Source organism: Rhinopithecus roxellana, chromosome 16 (assembly GCF_007565055.1).
Source record: "Rhinopithecus roxellana isolate Shanxi Qingling chromosome 16, ASM756505v1, whole genome shotgun sequence".
NCBI classification, from domain to species: Eukaryota; Metazoa; Chordata; class Mammalia; order Primates; family Cercopithecidae; genus Rhinopithecus; species Rhinopithecus roxellana.
Window position 1 is genome coordinate 35,017,107 of NC_044564.1, and position 25,859 is coordinate 35,042,965.

The 25,859-nt window shown below is 37.7% G+C and overlaps 1 protein-coding gene and 1 pseudogene across 7 annotated transcripts in view; both read right to left on the reverse strand.

Moving 5' to 3' along the window:
• Window positions 1-25,859, reverse strand: part of TUT7 (terminal uridylyl transferase 7) — a 65,901-nt gene that overhangs the window by 30,174 nt on the left and 9,868 nt on the right. For 3 of the 6 annotated variants that reach the window (XM_010377798.2, XM_030919297.1, XM_030919298.1), the window contains exons 6-15: window positions 23,470-23,558; window positions 21,400-21,451; window positions 20,429-20,498; window positions 19,497-19,623; window positions 18,094-18,213; window positions 8,998-9,150; window positions 5,999-6,179; window positions 3,552-4,624; window positions 2,999-3,149; window positions 262-348 (exon numbers count right to left, since the gene is read on the reverse strand). In XM_010377798.2, coding sequence (XP_010376100.1) covers window positions 262-348; window positions 2,999-3,149; window positions 3,552-4,624; window positions 5,999-6,179; window positions 8,998-9,150; window positions 18,094-18,213; window positions 19,497-19,623; window positions 20,429-20,498; window positions 21,400-21,451; window positions 23,470-23,558 — 2,103 coding nt within the window. Of the gene's footprint in view, window positions 1-261; window positions 349-2,998; window positions 3,150-3,551; window positions 4,625-5,026; window positions 5,190-5,998; window positions 6,180-7,035; window positions 7,157-8,997; window positions 9,151-12,239; window positions 12,416-18,093; window positions 18,214-19,496; window positions 19,624-20,428; window positions 20,499-21,399; window positions 21,452-23,469; window positions 23,559-25,859 lie in introns of those variants that run through there. The other 3 variants (XM_030919301.1, XM_030919299.1, XM_030919300.1) reach the window with 3 other exon arrangements.
• On the reverse strand, window positions 24,840-25,304 carry LOC104673671 (annotated as a pseudogene). The gene has a single exon (XR_004053928.1). The product of XR_004053928.1 is annotated as a 40S ribosomal protein S15a pseudogene (transcript).

Below are 25,859 nucleotides of genomic sequence, written 5' to 3' on the forward strand. Positions count from 1 at the left end.
GATCACCTCAACACATTTAATAATGTAAGCTTAACTTTGACTCTAAACACAGCATTCAATGAAACTCACTAGGCACTCGCTAGAATAAACCCTATACTGTTTCTGTTGGTAAACGATGATTTGGCAGACCAAGGACCATCCTGGGTATATCACAAAACAACGGAAACCCTGATTCTCAAAATCAGTGTGCTTATAACACAAGAGCTCATTTGGAAGAAAAGTCACAGTACTTTTCTTAAAAATAAAAAATAAATCATTTACCTGGAAAGTCTTGTCTTATGAAACTTTCTAGGTTTTGCCGAATATGTTCACGAGCCTGTTCTTCTATAATTGTTGGAGAAAAATCCTCTGTTTAAAGATAAACAGACATATTGACAAAATAAGACTTGACGCTCTTAGAAAAAGCTGAAAAAAATTATTTTTTAGAAAATAAAACTTATAAGCTTAAATTTTAAAATTCCTAAATTGTTGTATCTTCTCAGTAGACAGCATTAACAAGGTAAAATTTGTTTTTTATTTTTGAGACAAGGTCTGGCCCTGTTGGCCAGGCTGCAGTGAAGTAGTGTGATCTTAGCTTACTGCAACCTCTGCCTCCCAGGCTCAAACCATCCTCCCACCTCAGCCTCCCGAGTAGCTGGGACTACAGGCATGTACCACCATACCTGGCTAATTTTTTAACAGTAATGTAAAATTTAAAATATCCCTTTTTAAAGAATCTAAGAAGTGCTCTTGAAATGGAAAGTAATTTAAACAGGGATCTCCACCTGGGCTTCCTGAAAGACACCAGGGTTACAGAAAGGGCCTTCAGGGATCCCTACCCCATTAAAGTGGGAATTTAAAAGTTTGTGAGCATTTGCATGTATTTTTTTTCCCTAAGGAGAACCTAGTTTTTTCACAGCTCATAATATCCAAAAAAAAAGTTTCAAAAAAAAAAAAAAAAAAGCACTGGTTAAGAACACGTGTCTTCTGGCACAGGTGAACACCTTATGATGAAGCCATGTGAAACAAGCTCCTTCATTTTAAGCAGCTGAACATCTCTCCTTTAAATGTTTTCTTTTTGTAAAACTTTAAGCCTCTCTACACCAATGCTTCCCCAAACTCGTGTTCCTTAAAGGGCTGTTATGTAGGCTATTAATTAGTGTTACTCAAAAAGTATTCTATGTTCAAATTTTAGAAATAATATTTCTCAGATACCTTCATTATGCTAACGTGTCCTGGAAATCTCTAAAGGAGATCGACCGTCCCCAAGAGAGAAGGGAGTGTGTAGCATTATTCCCTACTTGGGCTGGGTATACTTCTGGTGATGAAATATTATTCACTGCATCTAGAAAAACATTTCAAAGGATGCCAGTTGGGAAATGCTAGTACTCTTATTTTAAGACCTACAAAGATCCTCAGCAAGGCAACTTCTGGCCCCTCACAGAGACAGTATTTTGAAATTCATATTGAGATTCTACCCTCTCTTCCAACCATTTTGGGTAAATTATGAACTGAGACTCTTCAGAAAATGTCTCTCCCTTATCCTCATCCTTACTTTGTATCCTGGCTTATAACAGGCCATCCATTTTTGTAGCAAACTTTTCAAAAACTATTATAGAACCTGGTCCCTTCTTTCTGGGGCCTGGATCTGCTTACACAGCAGGAGGAATAATGCCACCAACCTTTACACAGCCCAGCTAGCCAGGGAAGTGTGTCCAGGCTTCAAGTAACTTGAATTTTAAACTTTGGCCGGGCGCAGTGGCTCACGCCTGTAATCCCAGCACTTTGGGAGGTCGAGGCGAGCGGATTACTGGAGGTCAGGAGTTTGAGACCTGCCTAGCCAATATGGTGAAACACTATCTCTACTTAAAAAAAAGAAAAAAAAAAAAAAAAATTAGCCGGGCATGGTGGTGCACGACTGTAATCCCAGCTACTCAGGAGGTTGAGGCAGGAGAACTGCTTGAACCCAGGAGGCGGAGGCTGCAGTGAGCTGAGATCGCACCACTGCACTCCAGCCTGGGTGACAGGGCTAGACTTTGTCTCAAAACAAAAAAAAAAAAAAATTTTTTTTCTTGGCAGAGTAATGGAAAATTTAAATGGGGAAAGATATTTAATATTTAATACTAAGCTTTAAAGAGAAACCTGCTGGTCGGGTGCCATGGCTCAAGTCTGTAATCCTAGCTCTTTGGGAGATGGAGCTGTGTGAATCACTTGAGGTCAGGAGTTTGAGACCAGCCTGACCAACATGGTGAAACCCTGTATCTACAAAAAGTGTAAGAATGAGCTGGGTGTGGTGATGCACGCCTGTAATACCAGCTACTTGGGTGGCTGAGGCAGAAGAATTGCTTGAACCCAGGAGTTAGAGGCTGTGGAGAGCTGATATCACACCACAGCATTCCAGTCTGGTGGACAGAGCAAGACCCTGTCTCCCTATCACCCTCCAAAAAAAGAAACCTGCTGTGATTGCTATGTATCTTGATGCAACAACTATGCTGTTAATAAAAGAAAATACAGAAGACACTTGACATTAAAAGAAAAATAAAAGATCCTCCACTTGCTTGAGCCCAGGAGTTCAAGACTAGCCTGGGTAACACAGGGAAACTGTGTCTCTACAAATAATGAAAACATTAGTCAGGCATAGTGGCATGCATCTGTGCTCTCAGCTACTTGGGAGGCTGAGGTGAGAGGATCGCTTTAGTCTGGGAGGTCGAGGCTGCAGTGACTCATGACTGCTCTGCTACACTCCAGTCTGGGTGAGAGAGTGAGATCCTGTCTCAAAAAATTAAAAAAATAAAAAATAAAAAAGATCCTCCCTGCATCTTTCCTCATCTTTCTTTGACAATTATTGCATGTCCCAAACAGAACAGACATGACATGGAACACTTGTGGATACAATGGAGAATGGAATAGACTTGTTCCCTATTAATGTTTAGAGACCTAAATAGGATAGTGATTCTAAAGACTCGAGTAAATGTCAATTTGATATTTTGACAAATCAAAAGAAATGTGAATAACTTACTATAACACTGGATACAGACTTGATCTAAGATATTTAAAAACTTGGGTGTTAACGGTGGCAGAGGTTCTAGCTGGATTCTTTTGAAGTCTTCAGGACAGTCCTTCTTTAGATGACCCTCTCGTTTGCATAAACTGCACACTACCGTAGGAGACTGCAGGAATATGGCAAAGCAAAACAAGACTTAACACTTTATTTGCCAAATAAAGGAGTCTGGAATCATGTTTTAAAAGTACATAAGTCTCCTATTCACTTTCCAAAGGAAATGAAAATGTAACATGTGTCCACTCAAATGATCTGAGAGTTGGGGACATCCTATGGTATCATTAGGAGAACGAGGTAGTTATTTTCACTACTAATAGCATTCCCTTCCTCTGCTAATTCTCATGAGTCTTAAGGAGGAAAGGAGAGCGAGCAGTCATATCAGAATGAAAGGCCAACCTGTTAAACACTACCAAAATAGAAAAACACCTAGTATATAAAAATTGAAATTAAATGCATTCAAATTCCTTAAAGTCTCCTAGTTCCATATATGACTAGTGGTGGTACTGATTACCTTTCCTTTGGTGAAGATAAGTTTACTGAATTCATAAAAAAAATCAGACTGATCCACAGGTGAATTTTCTTCACATACATTTTCTTCCTTAAGACTTATTTTATTAAGTTCCACTAGGAGAGCTCCTTCTACATGTTTTCCACATTCTTTCACGTCTTCATATTTAGCAGGGTCGCCTAACTCATCATCCTCTTCAGATAGGGCATCCTCATCCCCTGATCCCGTGTAGGTGTTGTCTAATTCATCTTCATTAGCCATGCCATCTTCATCTTCCCTTTGGTTAACGGTGAGTCTAGGTTCTTCTTCCTCCTCCTCTTCTTCGTCTTCCTCCTCCTCTTCATCAGAGGGAATCATTTCTGAAATCTGGCCCTGTACTGAGTGGGTAAAGTGGTTTAGAGAGCCTTCTAGTTCCTCAGTACCTTCTACAATTTCTCCATCAAGATCAGCCTTGTTATCTAAAGTAGCAAGTCCCTCACACTCCTTGGCTGTAGGATTTTGGAAGCCTTCTAAATCCAAAGAGATCTCTGACTCATTATTATGTGTGCTGCCACAGACAACATGCTCTCCACGTTTCTGATCAACAGCCAACAGATGCTTGCCCTTCCTACCAACTTTCTCTTTCTCGTTTTTCCTTCCTGTTTCTTGATGGTGTACTTTATCATCCTTGTAATCATCATAGTTAACATCTGCTCGGATACAGTCTGAGTCTTCAGGGTGGACCCTGATGTGTTCATTTCCCATTTCTTCTGTTGGTGGACTTCCAAAGCTTTCAGCAGTCTCTTTAAGAGTAAGTAGCTGTACCTTACAGGTATTTGCAGCTGAACTGGTAGCACCAGGACCTTGAGCCAAAACTGAGTTTTTAAGCTTATCATCTTTTCTTTGCACATCTGGATCATGATTTATGACTTCTGAAACACATGTAACTGCATTCAGAGGCTTTGGAAGGCTGGATTTTGTAACTTTGTGTGGAAGAGCAAAATACTTGTATGTTGTCCTTAAACAGTGAAGTATATATTCAAACACAGGTTGACTATTTAGGGTTCTTGCCACATTTCTTTTAACAGAGTAGGGATCTGTAATAAAAAAAAAAAAAAAGAAAAAATCCATCTCTTCATATACTACTGTATTTCATGTTTTAAAACTTAGCCTGCTGCAGATAAAAACAGACAACAAACAACAGTAAAATTTAACTTGTATTTTACAGGCTTAAAAAAAAAAAAACTGGGGATGGGGAGTAAGAAAATAGAGTTTAAGAACAAAAAGCAATATTTTCTGAAACATCTGCTCTATGAAGGGAAGCCATTCTGTTCAGAACTAGTACCCCTTCTCCCTACTGTGCTCTGTGACTGTGGAGGTAGAAAAGATGTTATCAGCGTGGCTCTCAGGCCCTTGGGAAGGAAGAGCTTCCCACAAGGCTCTGCTGCTGAGTGCTCTGCCTCCCCACTCAGTCAGGCCCTGCGGTTTATCGAGCTTACCTCCACTCTTCTGCCCTGGGAAGCCCCATCACTGAATTGGCTGGACTGAATTTCAGGGGCGAGAGGGAGGCACCAGGAGGAGACACCACTTCTCTCAATCTTTTCTCCTCCCCTAGAACTCCAGCAGGTTAGGCAATTGGCCAGAAGAGCTGAGCCACAGAAACTGCAGGGGAGGGTTTAAAAATGTGAGATCCCCATGACTGCACACAGAATTTATGCAAAATGCAAAAAACCCTCTTATGCAACATAAAGCTTGAAAAAAAATCAAGCAAAAATAAGAGAATTCCATTTAGGAGGTTCTTTAAATTATTTAAAGGAGGAGAATTAAGATTTCTAGAGGGGTTTCAACCTCCTGACTTTGCAAAGCTGAGAAGAGCTAGTTCATTTAATGGTATCTACAGGGCACATCAGTGTGTCTTTGATAAAGTGATTTCAGTTAAATGAGCCTTCACTAAAAATGTGTTTTTATGAGTAAGTTCTAAATGTTACTGTAGATATGTCAAAAATAACTACTCATTCTCTCTACTGGAGAGGAATCCAATGGAGAATGACATTTTTGACGAGAAAAAGTATTGTCCTCACCTTTGCAAAAGTAAACAACTTCAACAATCCACAAATGGACTGAATTAAAAAATCTAGAGGTGAGAATGGTAAAGAGGAAAGGGGGATTTACACATCACTGTGAAAAACACACTTTAGGCATTTAAGTGGTTAAGCAATCTACAAAGAAAGCAAGGACTCAGCCAGCCATTATTCAAGTTGTTTATACTTTAAAAACCCAGGGTGAAAACAGTTTGATTCCTTGAAATGACCCACAGTAACACATGCAAGATTCTAACTATTTATTTCCCTTTGAGGGCAGGCCTACCTTACTTGTGGGAGCTGAAAAGAGACTGAAATAAAAAGCATGCTGTTAGACTGGTCCCTTTAAAAAAAAGAGTCGGGGGGAATAAGATAAACATTTTGAGATACCTTCAATGGCAATGCGCTTTTTGGGCCAATCCTTCAATTCCCGAGATACCAATTCTTTGACACGAATACTTATCACTAAATCAGCCACATTAAATTCTAAAGCATAGAATCGCAGCAATTCCACCCAGAGCTGCCCAACTGGTACTGAAGGCTGGTGTTTCATATCCAATATTAATGACACCTATTAATAGCAAAGAGAAACATACAGGTTATTTCAGATGCAAGTACAATCTGGAAAATTAAAGATCATTCAAGTATCAAATTTTAAAAATCTGGAAAACCTTAACAAAGATATAAGCCTGACAATTCATCTAGATAAATCAATCCTAACTTCTATTTTGTTTGTGGTAAAACAGCATTACTTCACTGCATTATTAGGATTAGAGTATGCTATAATCCAGTCATTATCACAGGAATAGACAAGATGGGTTTTATTTAACCAGACAGCACTCCTAATTTTGAACTGTTAATAACAGGTGGAGAGGACTGTGCATAGGTTGCTAATATTCTCAGCACTGAACTCTTCCTGTTACTGCTGCTGGAGGCACCTTTATAGTCACAGACACACAAAAATGGACAGTAGCTAAAGGCATAGAGAAAAAGGAAAAACACTCCTCTAACTGCCCTGAGAAGCTACATAAGCACACTGACTCTGTCAGTGGCAACTGATTTTTAAAGTCAAATAACTCTTGCCATCAGAAATTGACACTGGTTTTACAGTTACAGACTTCTGACAAGTTGGAACATAACTGTGATGTAATATATTAGAAAGTACATATTACTTAGGATAGGGGAAAATACGGGCCCAAATAGAGATTCTGCCACGTCATATCTCTTAATTGCTCTGTGACTTAGCTTTTTCATTCTCAGACTGGTAGCACAACACAGTGGCTAAGAGAACTGGCTTTGGATTGGGACAAGCTGAGATTTGAAATCCAAACTCTGCCATGTACTAGCCGTGTATGATCCGGGTCAAGGTCTATAATCTGTCTAAGCCTGGGTTTCCTCATCTGAAAAATGGGGATAACAGTACCCACCTCATAGGGTTGTTGGGAGGACTGAGTGAGATAGTGTCTGTAAAGTGCTTAGCACAGTGCCTGGCACACAGTGTTCAAAAAATGGTCGCTATCATTATCTGCAGAGTAGGGATGATACCACCTATAACACAGGATAGTTATGAGGATTAAATCAGAAACAAGGGAAAGCATCTGGCAGACTTGGTTGCTCTCTGTATTTTTTCACGTAGGTATAGCCTTTTTAAGTACAAGAAATCCATATATCACTGAAACACAATGTCACAACTGTAAGATGCTCTTAAGAGGTAATCTAGTTCAACTCCTGTATATGACAAGAGAAGGAACTGAAGCCCCACGAGTGCCCATGGCTTGTCAGAAGGTTGCACTGCCCGGTAGCGGCCGAATGAGAACAATGTCTCAATGTCTCCTGATCTCAGTACAGTGCACACCATATGCAACCCCATAGTGTCTGGAGCTCACTTTATTTCAGAAGTGGCAGCATGATTAATCTTTCCAAATAACATAAAAATGTAAAAATAAAGCATTAAATGGATTTACAGCAATAACTTTTCCTACAATTCACACTGAAGAAAAGTAATTTCCTCCAAGGTGCACAAATTTGTCTCCAATCATACTTTATTAAACTTCAAACCAGTGGTATATTTTTCTCAACCACAAAGGTTCTGTCAAGTAATATAAAGTCATCTGGTGGTTTTACAAGGCAGAACTGATTAAAAATGGAAGTTGTTTAGGTCCCAAACACTACAGTTTGAGGACACAAATAAACCCCCCAGAAATTTTAAGCATTATTCCATTTTACCTCTTTATCCATAGCAGCATTAAAAAGGATTTTTAAGCATCTCACTGAAATGACTCGATAATACCGTAACATGAAACTGGAGAGACCTTTGAAATAGCTAGACTACAGGAACTTAAACTGGTTTTCTTTAAAGCAGAGAACATTTTCTTTTTCAAATAAAGTAAGAATAGCAGCTAACATTTACTGAGTGCTCACCACATGCTTGGCACTGAGTTAAGCATTCTGTAAGTAACCCTATGAGAGGGTACCAATATTATCCCCATGAGTAGGGAGGAAACTGGTGCACAGAAAGGCTAAGTCACTTGCCCAAGGACACACAGCTGGGAAGTGGGAGAGCTGGGATACAAATTCACATATTCTGGCTCCACAGCCTATACTCTTCTCCACTACAGAGACTCCAAATAAGAAACAGATAAAAGTGGTTCCGGTGGCAGCAGGGGTAGGGTGGAACCACCACTCTCCTCCTCCTCCCAGTATTCAAGGATTCTAGAAAACACAACTGGAAAATCTGATTCACCACTAACTCCTCATTTTAGGCATGAGTAAAACATGAACTGGAGGAGTGACATGACTTGTTTGTATAGAGCTGGGATTCGAATCCAAGAATTTTGTGGATATTACTGTCAATTTACCCCAAAAGGTAATGGGAAGATCAGGGGTCTTTCACCTATTGGGAGAGAATCTTATTTTATTACTAGGATCATGACATTGCAGAGACTTTTGTTTGAAATTCTAATGGCTATTCTTTTCTTGTGCATAAATTCCCTTGCCCACCCCCAACAGTATGGGACCAGTACATTAAATCATATATGCATTCGTTGTAATTTTAGTAACTGAAAACTAGTTAACCTTTCATACATTTAAACCTCATAATACCACCTAAGACTAAGCTCTTTGTGGATAGATACGGATTTACCTTTGAATTTTGAGTCTCTTTCAAAGGACCCGGCACAAAGAAACTACATAAGTAACTGTGGATTTAGTGATCTAACTTTTTTTTAAACCTTTTCTCATTACTTGTTGATTCAAGGTACTAAATAGACTGGCAAACGAAAGAGCCATGAAATAGTTAAGATAGTTAAGGAAAGAAGACAAGGCTGACTAATCCACAAACTTCACAATTGGCAATTGAAATTGACAACTAGAAACAAACGAGAACAGACCTGTCCCCTTTTAATGGGCATTTCTCTCGATGCCTCTTCTTTGGCTGTGTCTGTATCCCCTGCAGCACTGTCCGTATATTCCCAGATCACAACATCTGTTTCAATGTCTTTAAGGTTGAAATTCCCCAGTTTGCTTAATGAGAATCCTTCAATCTAGGAAAAATTAGACACATGCTAAAATAAGATAGAAATAATTTTATATCAAACATAGCCTACTAATCTTGGAATAAAAAAAATACTCAGAGCTCCTCAAAAATACAAAAGATATAATTAGCATCTATACATTTAAAAATATTTTTAAAAGTAAAAAACAAGGCTTTGATTTGCTAAAGGAATGGTGACTTTGTGAAATAATTCCTCAGTAAATATTCTAAGAGTAGGCAAAATGGCCTAGTGGCTGATGTCATGGGTTCTGAAGTAAAACTGCCTGGTCCCAAATCTCAGCTCCTTCATATACTAGCTGTACGATCTTGGGTAAGGTACTTACTCTCTGTAGGCCTCAGGTTCCTTTAAAAAGGGTAACACTAGGACTTCCTTCATGGGATGGTTATGATATTTAAAGAATGACCATAAGGCACTCAGATAGACGTATCTGCTTGTAGCATACAGCACACAGTAACTGCTTAATAAATACAACCATATTGCTAGAAAATGAAAATTACAAGAACTAGATCCAGTTAATTAGAAAATAATTTTAAATACTATTAATTCTGGTTATGCTGGACATTTTCAATGTAAATTTTATGTGCTATTAATGAATGTTAATGCAAAAGAAAATGGTCCGGCTGAAAAAGCTCGTGGAATGTCAAACAGAGCTGAACAGGTTTCTTCATTGTATGATGGGATTCATCACAGCCTTTAAAACAGGTTAATGAACAGGCCAGGTGTGGTGGCTCAGGCCTGTAATCCTAGCACTTTGGGAGGCCGAAGTGGGCGGATCACCTGAGGTTGGGAGTTCGAGATCAGCCTGACCAACATGGAGAAATCCCATCTCTACTAAATATACAAGATTAGCTGGGCGTGGTGGTGCATGCCTGTAATCCCAGCTACTCGGGAGGCTGAGGCAGGAGAATCACTTGAACTTGGGAGGCAGAGGTTGTGGTGAGCTGAAATGGTGCCATTGCACTCCAGCCTGGGCAACAAGAGCGAAACTCCATCTCAAAACAAAAACAAAAAACAAACAACAAACAAAAAACAGTTTAATGAACAAAATAATATGGGATGGAGTATGGATGTGACATCACATTTCCCAAATGTATTTTTATACCAAATGGGCTACTTCATTGGTTTAGAAGAGTGATCCTTCTAATCACTCATGCATTCCTTTCCAGGGCCTGAGTAACCTGGCCCTTTTCTACTTCTCTGATTCTTCTATCTTCTTGACTCAGAGATGACACCTGGTATTCCCTCTGCTTAAAATGCTCTTCCCCCTAACAAAGTGACAGAGAGTATGACTCATTCTTCCTCACTTGATTCAGCTCTGCTCAAACATTTTCTCTAAGGAGCTCCACATTTATAATTCTCTGTCCTCCTTACCCTGGTTTATTTTTCCTCAGAGAAAGTACCACCACTGCATATACATTTATTAGTCTCTTGCCCCCAGTGGATGTATAAATTCAAAGGCAAGGATTATGTTTTGTTCACCACTTCCTTTTTTTTTCCTGAGGCAGAGTCTCACTCTGTCGCCCAGGCTGGAGTGCAGTGGCACGATCTTGGCTCACTGCAACCTCTACCTCCTGGGTTGAAGCAATTCTCCTGCCTCAGCCTCCCAAGTAGCTGGGATTACAGGTGCCTGCCACCATGCCTGGCTAATTCTTATATTTTTTTTTAGAGATATATAAATCTCTTTTTTAGAGATGGGGTTTCACCACGTTGGCCAGGCTGGTCTCGAACTCCTGACCTCAGGTGATCCACCAGCCTTGGCCTCCCAAAGTGCTGGGATTACAGGCATGAGCCACCATGCCTGGCCCCGTTCACCACTTTTAACAGTAACCCCCAGAATTGTTAGTGCCTGGCCATGGTAACTGCTCAGTAAAGATTTGTTGACAGACTGAACTAGTCTTCCACAGAAAACACTTTGAAAATATTAGGCATAGTGATTGTTTCTTGGTTGGATGTATGTATTCAAGATTTTTCTCAACTGGGTAGCTTGCCTTTTATTTATTTAGTGATGTTTTCTGAAGAGCTGCAGTTTTAGAATGCGATAAAGTTTAATTTCTTAATGTTCTTCTTTATTGATATGGTTTATGCTTGTAGTATTTTAAGAAATCCTTTCTGAAAAGGTTTTTCCCCAGGTTTTCTTCTGGGAGTTTCAGAGTTTTTAACTTTTACATTTAGGTCTTTGACCCAGTTTGGTTTCCAGCTTTTTGAGGTGGACCTTTAGGTCACTGAAGACCTTCCTTTTTGAATTTAAGCATTTAAATCTAAAACTTGCCCTATGCACACTATTTTAGCTGCATCTGACAAATTTTATATATCTTGCATTTTTTTTTTTTTTTTTTTTTGAGATGGGGTCTTGCTCTGTTGTCTAGACTGGAGTGCAGTGGTGTGATCATAGCTCACTGCAGCCTCGACCTCCTGGGCTCAAGCAATCCTCTCACCTCAGCCTCCTGAGTAGCTGGGACTAGGGTGTGTGCCACTATGCCAAGCTAAGATATCTTATATTTTTATTATTATTTAGTTCAAAATATGTTATAATTTCCCACTTGAATTCCTCCTTAATCTATGGAATCCTTTCAAATGTACTATGACTTATTTTAAGAACCAGCATAGGCCTTCCTCTGGGAGGCCAAGACAGAAGGATCACTTGAGCCCAGGAATTTGAGACCAGCCTGGGCAACACAGTGGAATCTTGTTTCTTAAATCAAAAAAACAAAAAGAACCAGCATGTAGTCTACCTTGATGAATGTACCATATGGACTTGAAAAAAATATGTATTATCCAGTTTTTGGGTGTAGTATTTTATCAATATCAATTAGGTCAAGGCAGTCGGTATTGTCTATCAGTTTATACTGCCTATACTGATTTTTTGTTTAGCTAACACAGTCAGTTGATGAAGGCTGTTAAAGTCTCCTCGTCTCATGGTAGAATAGATTCCACCAGTTTTTACTTCATGTATTTTGGTGCTCTCTTAATAGGTGCAAACATTTACGACTGTTTGGTCTTCCCAATGAATTGACCCTACCCTAATAAAATGTCCCTTTTGTCTTTGGCATGTTTTGTTCGCTTGAAATCCATCTCACCTGATATTAACACAGCCTCTCTCGTTTGGTTACAACTTATATCTTTTGCCATCCATTTACTTTTAACCTATAAGTCTTTACATTTTAATTTATTTCTTCCAGACAGAATATAGTCTTGCTTTTAAAATTCATTCCGAAAGGGATCTAGTTAAAATGAAGAACTTCTGCACAGCCCTGTCAACAGAGCAAACAGATAACCTACAGAATGGGAGACAATTTTTGCACACCATACATCAAAGGTCTAATATCCAGCATCTATAAAGAACTTAACAAATTTACAAGGAAAAAAGAAACAACCCCTTTAAAAAGTTTGCACTAAGGGCATGAGCAGACGCTTTTCTGAAGAAGACACACATGCGGCCAACAAGCATATGCAAAAAGCTCAACATCACCAATCATTACAGAAACACAAATCAAAACCACAATGAGATATCATCTCACACCAGTCAGAATGGCTACTATTAAAAAGTAAAAAAAAAAAAAAACAGATGCTGGCAAGGTTGTGGCAAAAAGGAAACACTTTCCTCAAAGAGCTAAAAGCAGAACTACCATTCAACCCAGGAATCCCATTTCTGAGTATATACCCAGAGAAATAGAAATCATTCTACCATAAAGACACATGCATGCGAATGTTGACTGCAGCACTATTCACAACAGCAAAGATGTGGAATCAACCTAAATGCCTATCAGTGATATACTGGATAAAGAAACTATGGTACATATACACCGTGGAATACTATGCAGCCATAAAAAAACCAAGATCATGTCTTTTGCAGGAACATGGATGGAGCTGGAGGCCATTACCCTTAGCAAGCTAACGCAGGAACAAAAAACCAAATACTAAATATCACAAGTTCTCACTTATACATGGGAGCTAAATAATGAGAATTCATGGACACAAAGAAGGGAACAATGGACACTGAGGCCTACTTGAAGGTTAAAGGTAGAAGGAGGGAGAGGAGCAAAAAAAAAAAAAAAAAAACTATTGGGAACTAGGCTTAGTACCTGAGTGATAAAATAATCTGTCCAACAAACCCGTGACATGAGTTTACCTGTATAACAAGCCTGCACGTGTACCTTGAACCTGAAAGTTAAAAATAAATAAACAAATTCTGGTAATCTACTCAGTGGGGATATTTAGTCTATCAACATTTAAGGTGATTACTGATATCACTGGTTTTAGGTCTAACATTTGAGTGTTTTCTGTTTGTCCACTCAGACAAAATTTCCATTTGGTTCTTTGAGTATTTCCTACTTCTCTAGCTGACATTTCCTATCTCTTCATTTATTCCAAGTGCATTATTTCCTCTGTCATGAAGCACAGCTATAATAACTGCTTTAACGTCTTTGACGGTTGCATCTGGGTCATCTTGGAGTTTGCCTTTGTTCATTTTCTTCTCCTTTGAGAGTAGGTCTCACTTTCTTGACTCTTTTTTAGCAATTTTGGATTGTATTTTAGACATTGTAAATATTATATTATTAAAATTTTGAATCATTTATTTTACTCCAAAAAGTGTTTTTGTTTTAGCAGCAGGTGATTAACTTGTTTAGGCAAACTGGAAATTATCCCACCTCCAGTACACTGTGGCTCAGATCTTGGATCAGTTCTTTAAACCTTGGCTCCTAACTATATTCAGTCTGCCCCACACAGGCCTGGTTTAGGAGTCTGGCATTAAAATTTTGAAAAATTCTCAGTCATTAGTCCTTCAACTATTTCTTCTGTTCTTTTTTCTCTTTCTTCTCCTGCTGGTCTTCCCATTATACATACGTTTCAATCTTGACTAACTGACCCAGTTCTTAGGTATTCTCCTCCTTTTTCCTCTCTACTTTTCAGTTTGAGAATTTTCTGTTGCTATCACTTCAAATTCACTGATTTTTCCTGGCTATGTCTAGTCGACTAATGAGACCAAAGGCATTATTCATTTCTGTTACAATTTTTTGGATTTCTAGCATTTCCTTTTAAATCTTTTTAGAGTTTTCACTTCTCAGCTTATATTACCCATTTATTCTTGCATGTTGTCCATTTTTTCCATTACAGCTTTTAGCATATTACTATTTTAAATTACTGGTCTGACAATTTCAACATTTCTGTCATATCCAAGTTAAGTTCTGATACATGCTGTCTCTTCAAACTGTGCTTTTTGCCATTTAGCATGCTTTGTAATTTTTTGTTGAAAGCTGGACATGATGTACTGGGTAAACAGGCTTTTAGGACGAGGTTTTGTTTATCTGGCTAGGAATTAGGATGTTTGCTGTTTCCTGCAGCTGTTGTGGCTGCAACTTCCTCTGGTGTCCTTGTTTCGTCTCCCTTGTTGCCTTTGTGTTTCCCTAAAGACTTCTTACAAAAGGTCTGAGCCTTGCAGTTCAGACCTTGTGATTCCTGGAGAGGGAAACACTGTACAGTCCTAAGATTAGGTCTCAGTCTTTTAGTGAGCCTGTGCCCCTAGACTGTGACCTTCGTAAGCATTTCCCAGTCCTCCTACTACCACCCCTACTTAGATGAGAAAGGAAGGCTAGAGGGGTGGAGTTAGGTACCTCCCTTCTCCTGGCTAGTAAAACCCAAGGTGGTTAGGCTTCAGTGAAATAGTACCTCTGGAGGGCAGGCTTTCAATAATAAAAGAATGCTCTGGACATTATTTCTAAATGGCTACCTTTCCTCTCATCCTGCCAGAAGCACTGGGAGATTTTTCTCAGGTCTTTACCCTCAGAACTTAGTGGGATTCCTGGAGGTATAACTCACACAAAAGTCTGAGGAGGCCCTCCTAAGCATGGGACAAATTTTTAACCCTCAAGCTTGTCCAAACTGAGCCTTGGGAAATTTGTCAATTACACTTAAAATTTTTCTACCCTAGTATTGGCTTCAGTGGCAGGATTCCGCTCCTGGCCTTCTGCTCTGGTAAGCTGTGCTTCACTGTATTACCCTGCTCTCTAATTTTGGGGGCAGTGGTTTGCCCATGACATCAACTATCTGATGGATCCAAAAAGGACTGTTGATTTTCTGTTTGTTCAGTCTTTTTTTTCTTATGAGGATGAGAGTGACGACTTCTGGGTTCCTTTCATGCCAAACTAAACTGGTTCAGGAGTTGGCCAGAGACATCCTGAGTTTTTATACTCAGGGTTCTTTTTAAGGGTTTTAAGGGTTCCACTTCTGTTATCTTTCCTTTCAGTTCCTCCTCCTGTACCCCTTATCTGCTGGTGGCCCTGGTTCACCTGGCCAGGAAGAGGACTGATTTTTGTTTTAAATCAGAGCTGCCCTGAGGGGTAGAGCTACAGAAAAACAGGAGACTCACTCTGTGTTGGTCATTTGCTCCAAGTTTTGACTCCCCTCTAAAGCCTGTTAGCATTTGTTCAGCCTGCAGGATATTCATGCTGTTGTTTCTGTGTTTTGCCCAGAGTTTATAGTGGTTATCTGCAGAAGGATCACTTGATTAGGAGTTCACACTTCCACACCATAAGTAGAACTTGACTTTCTACTGAAGAAGAAAAGGACTATAACATTTGTTCTCCTTCCTTGTTTCAGGAGTTTTACATTCATTATTTCATTTAAGGTTCAGTATGACACTGAGGCTCAGAGATTAAATAACTTGCTCAAGGATGTGAGTGGCAAAACGGAGATGAGTCCCAGTGCTGTTAAACCTGAAAATTACCCTTTTTTCTACTATATTATCTGGCATCTCTAAAGTATGAATATCTGCTAAGGACTAGGTTTGTATAATATAAAATTATTCTTCATTCACAACTCACTATGATTAACCTCAATCATATCAAGATTTAAGGACAATAAAATGGGATTTTTGATTGGGAATAAAGGTCAGAGAGGCTTGGAGTCTCCAACATGGAAGAGATCTGGGTAGGCTGGGACAGAATGACTAAAAGATCTGTGAAAAGACAGATCAGAAAACACATGCACAATACACTAAACTTCTTGACAGGGAATTTGGTCTTGTCTATCTTTGTACTTCAGGGACTACTACAATGACTAGTATACACAGTGCTTTAAATATTTTGAAGGAATTAACCTTTAGATACTTTCACGTACATAATTATGAGGACCTCATTGGATTTTCTGCAGAAATAATGTATGTAAAATATCTAGCATAAAGATACTTAATAAATATTAGTTCCTTTCTCTTCACTTCCCAACTAGTTTAAAATGCTGAAAACGACAGGATCATTTTGGTTCAGGTGGTAGCGTGCCTTAACGGATCCAACGATTTCAATCCAGTGTTTGATCACCACATACCTGCTTTTGTCATTAAATTATGAATAAACAAATGATCCAATCAAAATCAAATTGAGTATCACTTTAGAGAGTTTCCAGTATCACTGACAAGGAAATAATATGCTGGCCATAGGAAAGGGTATCCATACTACCCTGAGGTATCCTTAGGAGAATCTCATCACCAGAAGAGATTTTTCTTTTTCCTGCATTCTCATGTTAATGACAGATGACTACTTACAGAAGATCAAGACACATGAAAAAGCAGATCTCACTCAGTAAGACGGTAGCGAGTAAGGCAACTTATCCAACTTGTTTCAGGGTTTTTTTAGGTGCAGGAGTCCAACTGATTTGATCCTATCCTAAATTTCTGTCTCTCCTAGATCAAGGTGAAAGGAAAACTTCAAAGACTTTCACAGATTCCTACTTGGGTGTGCTGGAAAGAGTTATTTATCAACTAAGGGTTGACTTTGTTCTCTTGCTCTTTTTTCTACCAGGACAGTAGTCTGGTAGAGATACCCTCTCATGGCTCTGAATTCTCTCATTTCAATACTACAGGCACAAAGAGAACTACCTTTAGGTTACCAGGATACACAGCATGCAATAATCCCTTATGCCAGGATAGTTTTACAAGTGAGTTATTCTACTTCAGTCTTTACTCCCAGGGCCTGGTAGATAAAAGTCCCTGCTTAATTTCAGCTTATTAAGTATAAGGAAAAAATTCTCTTTAAATATATTTTTTGATGTGTACCCATTGTTAAGAACTCCTTAAATGATGAGAGAAACCTGTGTGCATTAAGAAACGTAGTTACAATAGCCAATGTGTCAAAGTAAGCTTTTCACTAAGGGGTCTTTCTATAAAATGGGAGTCTTTCTACACATAAAAGTATATCAAGGTAATACCAAGGGATTAAAAATAAGGTTTCTAAGAGGATGAGGTAATATCATTTTGACTCTTTCAGATGGTCTCTTCTTAAATCTTATTTGAACAAATCAACTCAACATTAATTTATCCAGAAAGAAAGAGTGATCACATGAATTCTAATTCATCTTAAAAATAATGTTAAAATATTATTCAAGAGATGACTATTAGGTTCTGCAACTTGTGGTACAGGTAGCAATCTCAATGTTTATATATATATATATATGTATGTGTGTGTGTGTGTATATATATATATATATATATATATTTTTTTTTTTTTTTACAGGTTACGGGGAGAAATAGATTAGAAAGTAAGTTACAGTGTACCAAATGCTTCCCACAGTCTGTCTGTCTGGAGGTGATATGTAAATTCAAGTATCAATTTAGAAAACTGTACCCAAAAAAAGAATGTACCAAATGGTAAATTTACAGGGTCACAGTCTCTTGTTCGTCTCAGGACCATACATATTTCAAAAATTAAGAGATTCTGCAGTCTAGAAAGGTAATAATATCCCTAAGCAGGTTACAGGGCAGCATACTGAAATCAAACACATTAGTATTTCAGCAGTGAAAGGTATGAGTATTCACACTAGTAGAATAAATAAATCCTTATCAGTTCTGGTTAGGTGTCTAGATTTTGAAATTACGTAAAATTTAATTGTGGACCTGTAATAAAATCAGTTCAGATATATAAGCAAAAAAATGTTTGATACCCATGATCCTAGATATACAGGCAAAAGGGGTTCTTTCCTCTGCTGAAGAAAGAAAATGGCCATCAGGGCAAACACATAAGGTGGCAGACCTCCTTCTTCAGGGCGATCTATACTGCAAAGCTACAAACAAGAGAAAAGAAAGTTAAGCATTCTTTTTGTATGAATTTGTCATTTACACGATTTGGCCTAAAACCTGTAACCTCATTCTTGTTTATTACATGATTTACGGTAATTCTTCAGACGAAAATAGCAGTTATAAAATATACAACTTCCTTATACTTTTGCAGCAACCACATATTGTGGTTTTAAGTGATAGTTTCAATTTCAAATATTTAATCCTGTTAACCATACTCACTTGTGGATGGCCCTAAAATATTATTTCCTATTTTATTTTTTGATATACATGGTCAATTCATTCATTTGGTTAGAATACATGTTAATGAATTAAAAATATTTGTTCAGTTACAAATGTAAACCAGTTGAATGGTCCTCTTACCCTAACCCATAGCGTCTTGCATATGCATGCTTTGGTCACAAAGGTTGGTGTGGGGAGAGAATGTGGACAAACTCATCATCACTAATGGAAATAACAACTAAAAAGGCACATTCTACTTAGTGATGAAGCAGGTGGTGGTTTTCAAAGGATAGCATATTATAATTATAATTTACCCAGTGAAGAGTGGGAAATCCTTTGTTCATTCAGGATCCAAGAAACAGGAAGTATCTATTGTTATTGATATACCTGAATCAGTAAAGCTTTTGCTTATCTCTAAAAGCACATACACAGAATCTCAATTTTTTTTTTTTTTTGAGACAGAGTCTTGCTGTGTCACCCAGGGTGGAGTGCAGTGGCGCAATCTCGGCTCACTGCAACCTCTACTTCCCAGGTTCAAGCGACAGAATCTCAATTTTATAATCATGACTCAACCTTACATTTTGGGAGAATGTTAAATCTTCTGTTTGAGTATTTTAATTGAAATATATTTAAAACATTATGGAAATGTAAACAAGATCAGAGAGTATCTTCTATTTTTTGCAGTCTCTCTGTATGTTATTGGATATGATATGAGAAGCTTTAGCTCAACTTTCCTTTGCCTAACAACCACTGTGGTAAACTAGTTAAAATATAAGTTCCTGGGCCTTATCCTCTGAGATTTGACCCACAAATCTGATTTTTAATAAGCCCTATAAATCATTTTGATCTTTTGAGCAATACTGTTAAAGTGAAATAGAAACACTGAATCTTCTGTCTGTACATGTTTCTATTGCAAAATTCAGATGCCCTTCTCTTTTGATGTCTATAAATTTGCATTTGAACACTGAAGATTAAATTAAGTAAAAATTAAAGCATACTGCTTACACTATATGTAGAATATATTCATGCATAAAGAACTCAAGCCTACCTTTGCCCAGTACCTAAATGCAATCACCAAAGGAACCAGCTTTGGTTCTAGTTTTCCAAGGGCAGTTAAATGCTTTGTTGTTAGACAAGCATTTTCATTTCCTGCGCTCACTTTACACAGAAGACCACTGGTGAGAGGTGAGGGATGAGGATGGGAAAGAAAAAAAGAAAAAAGTGTTATACAGGTCTGAAAGTGTCTTTTATGCCAACAACTAATATACATGGATAATAAATACTTCAAAAAGAAAAAGCTTAAAAGTGAAAAAAACTTACTACATCTTTATGGGTCATTTAGTAAAGTAAGTTTTCTTTACAAAAAAGATATCGTGGCTATTTTCTGAGTAAACTTTATTTTTCAGATCCATAATTCTGTTTTCAAATATTAAAATTATTTTTTTGGGGGAAATGCAAATAAGGAAAATATTATAAAATGTTTCAAATGGGAGCATGATTCATCTCTGTAACAATAAAAGAGTGTTTTCCCGAGAGCTGGAGGAATGTGCCTAATGAACAATCATTACAGCCCATAAACCACCCATTTACAGTAGTGACAGTAATACTTTCAAACAGAGGGAGGGAGAGAGATAAACCCGAGAGGTCACACTGTTACTCAGCACTGCCATAAATGCTGCTAAAAAGGATGGCAAATACAGGTGATTACAGCAAGTAACCATTTAATAAGGCTGTTTTTTAACAAGTTGAAATGGACTGAAATGCTTCCTTCCTATATTTTTTCTTTTAAGTCATTTTAATATTTTTAAAATAGGATTTTCCCCCTTCATATCAAATGCCAAAAGTATAGGGAGAATGTTAGTAGGAACCATGTGTGATAACCAAATAAAAAGCTTATAATTTTAAAAATTGGATGTAGTAAAGAACTTGTGCTTTTGGTGAGTTGATAGTTAATAAATAAACATCTTAAAGAAATGAGACCTTTGCTTTTCTCTGCACACCACCACTGGCACCCTAGCATGGAAGTCTGCATCGACATCAATAAAAGAGTCTGAGGAAAGAAGAAAAAAAATATTAAGTGGGTTAATCAAAGCTTTGTTTAAAAGCAGAACCAGATAAAGTACAAGTACCAGTTGTCCCTTAGCTGTGAGTCTTTTGAAAGACCACTACTAAATAATGCTCTGAAATAACTTGAAAAGGAAAAAATATTATATTCAAAAACCAAGTTATCACATTAATATAAAATCCTTAGTTTGTAAAGTGAATGTTTCATTAGAAGTGACTACATCATCGGATCAGAAAATCCAAATGTTACATGGATAACAATTAGAAATAAAGGTAATACATTTAAAAACAAAGTTGCTGTAAAAGCTACTAAAATATTCAGTGTCGAAATATGTATTGATTGAAGACAAAATTTAACCAAAACAAGGAAGATGGGGATGACTAATTCAAGAGATGACACAGTTTCATGAGGACTATGTAAAACACAAAAAGCCATAAAGCCCCAAGCTGGACATTATATTAGACAACTGATAAACCTAAATGGGCACAACTGCGGATTCATTAATCAGGGTTGGGTTACACCTATTCACTGTTGATAGAATATTGATTTTAATCATTGATAAAAACAGATTATCCTTTAGTTTTACCCTCAAGAGTACATTTTACATATTTTGCATTTCTTAGTCACATCTAGGACTCATTTAATCTTTATAAATAGTGACGATGTCATCAAGCTAAAAGCTTTACTTATGAAATGGTTATTCTGCATAGTAGAACTACTAACAGGACTTTAGTTAATAATTCATGGGCATTTGCTTTGCTTTTTGCTTTGGATATTACCCATAAAAATAATTTTAAAAGCATGCCTTGCTATTTTCAAAGTTTGAGAGATAGGATATATCCAAATTATAAACATAAAAATTTTAAAATGTGGAATTTGGCCTTACCACTGTTCTTTAAACAATCTTGAACAAGTAAGAGGACATCTGGCTGAGACATCTAGGAAATAAATCAATGAATACATGAAATTATTCCTAAGTGATTTTGCTTCACTGATATAAGACTCATCCGAAATTCCCCAAATTCCTTTCTAAATGAGAAATGCACATTGCTACCAAAGTAATTGCTCACTATGCTGTTTGCATATGTCAGTCAAAGACAGACAGATCAACACCAAATGAAGATGAATGTGGGCAAGAGACCTACTACACAACTAACTCCTGATTAATTATTGATGTAATTTGCCTCTCAACAAGTCTCAAAGTGGTAGCTGGAAGTTTGTCAAACTAACAATATTACCTCTCACTCTAATACCATTGCAACAGATAGCTTACTGGTTCTGGAGTCAGTCTTGCATTTCTTTTTAAAATCCTTGTTTTGCATTGGAACCAGAACCATTTAAAATCATCAACTGTATCCTTACAACTCTCAATGACTTCTTACTGCCCTTCGGTCAAAACCAAATTCTTTAATTACCTCGGTCTATACAATTCTGCAAGTCAAGCCCAGCCTACCTTGCCATCCTCATCTCCTGCTCTTCTTTTTCTCGGTCCCCTCACCACACTTACACAACCTTTCTTTTAGCTCCTTGAATATGCCAAGTTCTTTATTGATTTCGGGTATTTGCAAATGCTGCTCCCTCTGCCCGAAACTCTTTTCCTCCCTGTTTCCCCCTCTCCTGCAGGCTCCTTTTCATCTTTTAGAGCTCAGCTTAAATGTTCCCTCTTCAAAGAGGCCTTCATGACTGCTGTATCTCTGCCCAGCCCTTGCCATTTTCTATCCCTGAACCTTTACCTGCACAGCTCTCACTATAATTACAAGGTAATTACTAATCTCCTTTACTAGATGAGTTCCATAAAGAGGAACCATCTCTGTTTTGTCCTTTATAACCTAGTATGTCTGCCATACAAATGGGATTAGTGAATATTTGCTAAATGAATTAATGACACCAGATCAAAATAAAATAACTGCTATGGCTGGTAAATCACTGATCAGAATGTAAGCTTAAAAAACAGTCTACTGGGTAGTTTACCAGGTAGCTATAGCAGTCAGGTATAGAAAGAAGTAAGAGGTTGTAAAATAGAATCTCTGGGGCTCCAGAATCTGGACTTTGTTTTGAGAGAGGTGGGGCTGGCCAGGCTGTTCATGAACTCCTGGGCTCAAGTAATCCTCTGACCTCAGCCTCCCGAGTAGCTGGGATTAGAGGGTTAAGCCACTGCACCCAGCTCAGAATATGGACTTTTAACAAGCAACCCAAATAACTGCAAACAGATCATCTATAAACAGGCCTGTGGGAACTACCAGTAGAGAAACGGATAATCTACTAAAGTGCCTTCTGGTTTTTTCTTTTCTTTTCTTTTTTTTTTTTAAAGAGATAGGGTCTCACTATGCTGCCCAGGCTCATGCAATTCTCAAGTGCAGTCACAGCTAACTACACCTTTGAACTCCTGGGCTCGTGATCCTCCTGCCTCAACCTCCAGAGTAGCTGGGAATACAGAACTGTGCCGTGTCCAGCTACACTCCAGTTTTAAAATTCTAACTCATCAACATACTTTTAAATCATGCTTAAACCAGAAATCCAGGCTAGGTGTGATTCTTTAAAAGCCTAATTATTCTAATAACATAGGTATACAAAAAGAGGAAACTCCAGAGATAATTAAGCTTTCAGATCATAAATGTTTAAATATCTATACTGTTTAAAATCTGAATTCCCTTTCTGCCACTGGAAAGTTGATTTTATCAAGAAGATTTACTCTTTTTAAGTAACAGAACCTAAACACCCCCATCAGGTGCACGTGGTTGAAAAACCAGTGTTGGATGTATAAAAGATCCACAGACTAAAATAAGTATGATAATTTGCAGAGTATTAAAAAAAAAAGCTCTGAAACTGAAGGCAAGCAGATGCTGTCATTACACTTAAAATATCTTCAAATATCTAAAATATATTCATAGTTTACATTTGCAAGAAAGAATTTCCATACCACTCTGAAAATGCCAGCATTTCATTTTGTACTTACAATGGCTGGAAATTGGATGTCAATGTTTACATCCGAATTTTTGAAACCCAATCTGCTACAGGATGACCCATATAATCTTAGGGAACAATCTAAAAAATAAACAAATAAATGAATAAATAAATAAATGTCATAAATACAGTAGAACTTCTCAAAAGTTGTAACCAAACACTGCTATTTCAGAAACAGAAGCATCAATTAAAATTACACAAAAAAGCAAACTTGTATTCAAGACTAGCATAAACAAAGGATAGGAATCGGTAGCTCTTTGCTCTTCACTGAATTTAACAGGGAAAGCTGCATCAACTATGATTTAGCTTAACAGCCACTCTTCATGTCAGTTGTAAAACATCAAATTGCTACATTATCATGTATTTTATGAAGAAAATACTATTATCTAAATGTCACATTTTATGAAGAAAATACTATTTAAAATAATTTTTAAAATGTGCCAGTTGAAAAAGAATGCCTTTGTTTAAATTTATAAACCTGATAGTATATTCAAGAGCTAACGCAAACGTTTCTTTTCACCTTTTAGAATGCACACATAGGTGTAATTTACTATAAAGACATTTCACTAAAACAATAATAAAAATAATCTTTTGACATATTTAATATTAATTTCTCAATATGAACAAAAAGCATTTGCTACAACATAATCCCTATAGATAAACTTTTGAAAAATAATTACAGCCGGGCGCGGTGGCTCAAGCCTGTAATCCCAGCACTTTGGGAGGCCGAGACGGGCGGATCACGAGGTCAGGAGATCAAGACCATCCTGGCTAATAGGGTGAAACCCGTCTCTACTAAAAAATACAAAAAAAAAAAAACTAGCCGGGCAACGAGGCAAGCGCCTGTAGTCCCAGCTACAGTGGGAGGCTGAGGCAGGAGAATGGCGTAAACCCGGGAGGCGGAGCTTGCAGTGAGCTGAGATCCGGCCACTGCACTCCAGCCTGGGCCACAGAGCGAGACTCCGTCTCAAAAAAAAAAAAAAAAAAAAAAAAAAAAAAATAATAATAATAATAATAATTACAACATCACTGATATAATTTAAAATGCTAGGCAGCAGGCACTTCACTCTTCAGAGGAAGACGTATGTGTATATGTGCACTATCTATATTATAGTATTTATTTTCAATGTTTTACTATGATGTCAAAATAGTATCCTTTCTCATCAGGGGTTGGTTTTCTTGTTTGTTTAAGGTTTGCTAAACTTCGAGTGATTTCGCTGGGTTTTAGCAGTTTTCCACACAAAGTACCTTCATTTTTACATGAAATTTTACAGTAAAAATCATCAAAATTACGATTGACTTTTTAGGAAATACCTATATAATAAAATGAGATTATTTTCCCTTATTCTTTTTTTTTTTTTTCAGAGTCCATGAGGCATTTTATTTGTAAATGTATGTGTTACATCCCTAGAAAAAGAATCCCAGGATTTTCCCTCCTGTGTGTTTCCGTCTTGCTTCTTCATGGTCCATGATGCCAGCTGAGGTCGTCAGTACAACGAAACCAAACTGGCGGGATGGAAGCAGGTTATTCTGCCATTTTTCTAGATCTTTGAGTTGCACATCAAATCTGGGGCTGATCACTCCACACTTGTTTAGCCTGCCTGTAAGGTTCACAACAATTTTTCCAGCTCTGTGATCATCAATGATTTCAAGTTCGCCAATGTAACCATGCTTCATCATCACAGTGAGAAACCGGACGATGACTTTGGAGCACGGCCTAATAAGCACCTGGCGTTTGCCTCTCTTTTCGGCATTGTTGATGCTCTTGAGAGCATCAGCCAGGACGTTCATGCGCACCATTGTGGCTGCGCGGAAAGATGGCGGAAAGAGGATTTTCCCTTATTCTTATGAAAGTATATCTGCTACAAATACTATATGTATGATCTTTCAGTAGAACAAATAGTTTCAAGATTTATAAGGTGACAAAACACAAATAATGATTCCAACCCTAGCTGTGGATCAGAATCACTTGTCGAGCTTCGTAAAAATAGTTGTCCATGATTTCACAGGTAATTCTGATGCACAGCAAGGACTGAGAATGATTAAGCTATTCCAACCATTTACCTAAATACGAATGGCCAGTGGGGGTTGGGGGACGATGTGGGGTGGGGTTTGCTGCTATCAAGGATTGACAGCAGTTGTGTCAGGTATTGAGCATATCTGACCTTAAATTTTCATATAATACACTCCAAATAGTTGTCCCCCCTCCCTATCATGCCAAAGGTCTAAAGTTAAAAACAGGCAGAAGACAAACATAACTTGGAAAATCAACTCAACAGTGCATAAAATCCAATACAAATTTATTAAAACTGGTTTTCAAAGTTCATTTTAGATGCTGCAATTCTTTTAAGTACAGTTAAATAAAATCTTTGTTTTTTTTTT